This window comes from Triticum dicoccoides, chromosome 1A (genome assembly GCF_002162155.2).
Source record: "Triticum dicoccoides isolate Atlit2015 ecotype Zavitan chromosome 1A, WEW_v2.0, whole genome shotgun sequence".
In the NCBI taxonomy this organism is placed as follows: domain Eukaryota; kingdom Viridiplantae; phylum Streptophyta; class Magnoliopsida; order Poales; family Poaceae; genus Triticum; species Triticum dicoccoides.
Window position 1 is genome coordinate 202,003,202 of NC_041380.1, and position 3,397 is coordinate 202,006,598.

General features: G+C 43.2%; 1 protein-coding gene across 5 annotated transcripts in view; it reads right to left on the reverse strand.

Moving 5' to 3' along the window:
• Nucleotides 1-2,435, reverse strand: part of LOC119266686 — a 5,360-nt gene extending 2,925 nt beyond the window's left edge. For 2 of the 5 annotated variants that reach the window (XR_005132099.1, XM_037547950.1), the window contains exons 1-2: nt 1,945-2,435; nt 1,586-1,640 (exon numbers count right to left, since the gene is read on the reverse strand). Coding sequence is in view for 2 of the 5 variants with exons in the window: in XM_037547950.1 (XP_037403847.1) it covers nt 1,586-1,640; nt 1,945-2,358 (469 nt within the window). In the remaining 3 variants the exon portion in view is untranslated. The remainder of the gene's footprint in view (nt 1-1,585; nt 1,641-1,944) is intronic. The other 3 variants (XR_005132096.1, XM_037547942.1, XR_005132095.1) reach the window with 2 other exon arrangements.
• Nucleotides 2,436-3,397: the final 962 nt, after the last annotated feature.

Genomic DNA, 3,397 nt, shown 5'->3' on the forward strand with positions numbered 1-3,397 from the left:
AAAAATAATTATCTATATTTTTTAGGCAACTAGCGGTGTGGACTGAGCAAAATCCATCTATCATGCAATGAAACTTCTAATGCTTGTACTTTTAGAATTATCTCGTTTGTGCCTTTCTTCGCCCGTTTTGCTTACCTTCTTTCTTTAACTTGTACGCTCTTCTACGCGTGTGCCATGGTTTGAATTTCGCTTCATGCGAACATGCTTACGTCTGTTGGCACTGGTCGATGGATCAGCTTGGTTTTTGAATAACAATGTGTCAAAAAGCATGCATGATATCTGAATGAAACAAAAAAAAAAGTATCTCGTCGAAAGGGGTATCTGGAAAGAAAAATACAGGCACTTCCTCTTGTGTGAGATATGTCAAAAGCAAAAACTGTCTGAAAAATAGGAGCGATTTTTATGGTGAGGACTAATTTATCCTTCCGCCCAGCATCAAGAAGATTGTATGTACAAATCTCTCTCTCCCTCATTAATTTATCAACTCTCTAGTTAATAGCTTTTGTGTCGCATTACACTTGCACAATTTCAAACTTGAGATGCTGATTTCTACCAATAACCTGCAGCAGCAAATGGACAGTTCTGAACTTCTAAGCCTGCATATTTCTTATGAATACCACTCTTGGTTTTCAGGAAACATGTGGGTTTCAGACATTATCATTTGGAACAACACAACACGGTCTGGACATCAAAAGGATTTGTCACAAACGTAGAACAGAGTAAAAGACTGATGATGTCCAGTGGGAATCAATAAATTAGGAACTGCAGCTATGACCATAGTTAAAAAAGGCGCGCCTAGGCTCTAGGCGTTGGCAAAACGCATTGCGCATAACTACGCTAAATCTGTGTATAACTGCGCATAAGCATGCGCTTTGGTCAGTAAAGCGCAAGGCGGTGGCAAAACGCACAATTAACGCCTAGCGCTTTTTTGAACTATGGCTATGACATAAACTTAATTGCAGGTATCAAAAACCTTTAGATATTGACCAAACTATGGTCTTGTTAATGTTTCTGCTCATGACAATTGGGCAACTGGATAGTGCTTTTAGGCAACTGTATGGTTGATTAGGGGCAACTATGTTATCATTTTATTATGCACAAAAAAGGATCCAAACTGTGAGGGCAACTATGGTACCTTATTTTTTTGCGTTTTTATTGCTTTTGTTGTGTGGTAGTTCTTCCAAATCACACTGTCATTATTTATGGTGCTTTCTGATTTGTGGCCTGGAGTTGCTCTATTCTAGTTCAAAGTTGCCCTATTGTGTTTGCACAGTTGCTCTATCCCTACTAACCCCCCTTTCAGGAGCAGGATGATGTGGGTGATGGCTTGTTTCTACAGGAAAGAACTAATCGCCCCGTACAACTATGCAAGCCCCTATCACAGAAAACACTTTAGGAAAAATGTTACTGGACAACATACCGACTACTCTGAAGTGAAAGATCTGGGCACATATGTTTGGGGCAACATGCAAGATACAACTAGCTAGGAGCGTCCTAGGGGCTGCTTTCAAATAAGAAAGAAGTGTGGCACAACTTGAGGCCCCAGCTATGTGATAAAGGAACTGAATATTTGTGTGGTCGTTACCCTGTTGTGGCTGCACGACGGCTTTGGATGCGCACACAGCAACCTGAAGGTTCTCCTGCAATACATATACATCATTTTTCCAGTTAGTATGACGAAGTAGCTCAATTACACTGCAGTTATCCAAATGAAATGGTAAAACTTGTACTTAGAACACAGTTGCAACTACATAAGCATCTCAGGTCTTTCTAAGATTTTTAATCAGCTACACAAAGGACATGGATTCGATTCTTCTCAGATTTTTGGTCAGCTAAACCAAGGACATGGATTGTTTCATTTTGTGAGCTCTAATTGCAAGCGCAGGTCATAGTAATCTATGTAGCCAACTAGCTGACGAGATAGAGAGGAGGAGAGGGTCGTACACGTTGGGGTCGGCTGAAGCTCGAGAGTTGGTCGGCGGCGGCGAAGCGGAAGCTGCGGTTGTCGGGCCTCTCCGCGGCGCCGCAGGTACTCCGGCGACACGACAGACGCAGCATCGCCGTCGACACGCCTAGACCAGGGCGCGCCCATGGGATCGGACGACGGGGGAGAGCAGCTGGCGGTGACGGCAGGGGAGGAAAATCGCGCTCGCAAGAGGACCATGTATGTACCTCGACGACGACGAAACCAGGCACCCTCAACGCCGCCGCCGCCGCCGACGGCATAGCTCCAGCTCCGAGAAAGGGGGAGGAGGGGACGGGGCGCAACTGCTCCGGTTCTCCGGCCAACCTTCTCGCTAAGCCCCTCCTGTGCCACCTTCCCGTCGACCTTTTTGGCGTCGACGCCGGTGTGCTCATGTGCTTCTTCGCCACCGCCGTTCTAAGATGAGGAAAGGGGGATCGGGGGCTAACTGGATAAGACCTTTTTCCAGAACAGAAATAGCGAACTTTTTTTCCCCAAGGGCACAACGTGTGCAGGTTTGTCCGGTAGTGGGTGCGCTCGTAACAACCAAATCGTGAGGTGTTTGTTTTCACGGACTTTTTTATCTAGGAACTAGAAAAGGTTCTTTTTAGAGACTTTTTTATCCTATGAGAGGAACTTTTTAGTACTAATTAGGCATTTGGGATTAAATAAAGAAGACTCCCAAAAATAGTCTTTTTGAGACTTTTCCAACAATGTCCCCTCATACACCTATTGGCCCGCCACCTCATAGTGTTGTTTGATTGTTATTTTTCTATATATTAGGGGCAATATGGTCATTTAATAACCTCTAGAAAGGCATTAGGGACTTTTTAGTTTCTGGAAACAAACAGGAAGAGACTTTTTAGGCATTAGGAACTTTTTAGTTGGGACTAGAAAAAGTCTTAGGACTAGAGAACCAAACACTACCTTAGCATTCGGGAAGAATTATAAAGGAATTAAACAAGATAGTAGAGAGAGAATAAGGAAGGAGAAAAAAAAAGGAAAACCAAATTTCGGTTGGAGGTTTCTAAGTCTGGCCGTGTCTCAAAAAAGAAGAAGAGAGATAACGTGACAAGTTTGGAAGGTTTTGATCTATTGGAGACAAAAAAAAAAAAAAGTTGCTTCGTTTTGATCAGTTTTTTTTTGCCTTGTTTTCTCTCAAGGAAAGTCCACGCTGGTTACCTAAATCTTGGATTCGTTTTTGCCATAGAATAATTTCGGTTGGGATTTATTGTTGTGCGACCCATCCATTGATCACGTGAGTAAAGAGGTCCTTGAAGTTTTTTTAGGGTAAATATTGCCGCATTTATTTAAAACTCAAAGACCAGAATGTCATCCGTGATTACAGAAACAACGAAGTCTGGGGGGACCCCCAACCACACCTTACACAATTCATCACCAACACCCACTTTAGCTAATTTATGCGTGGCAATA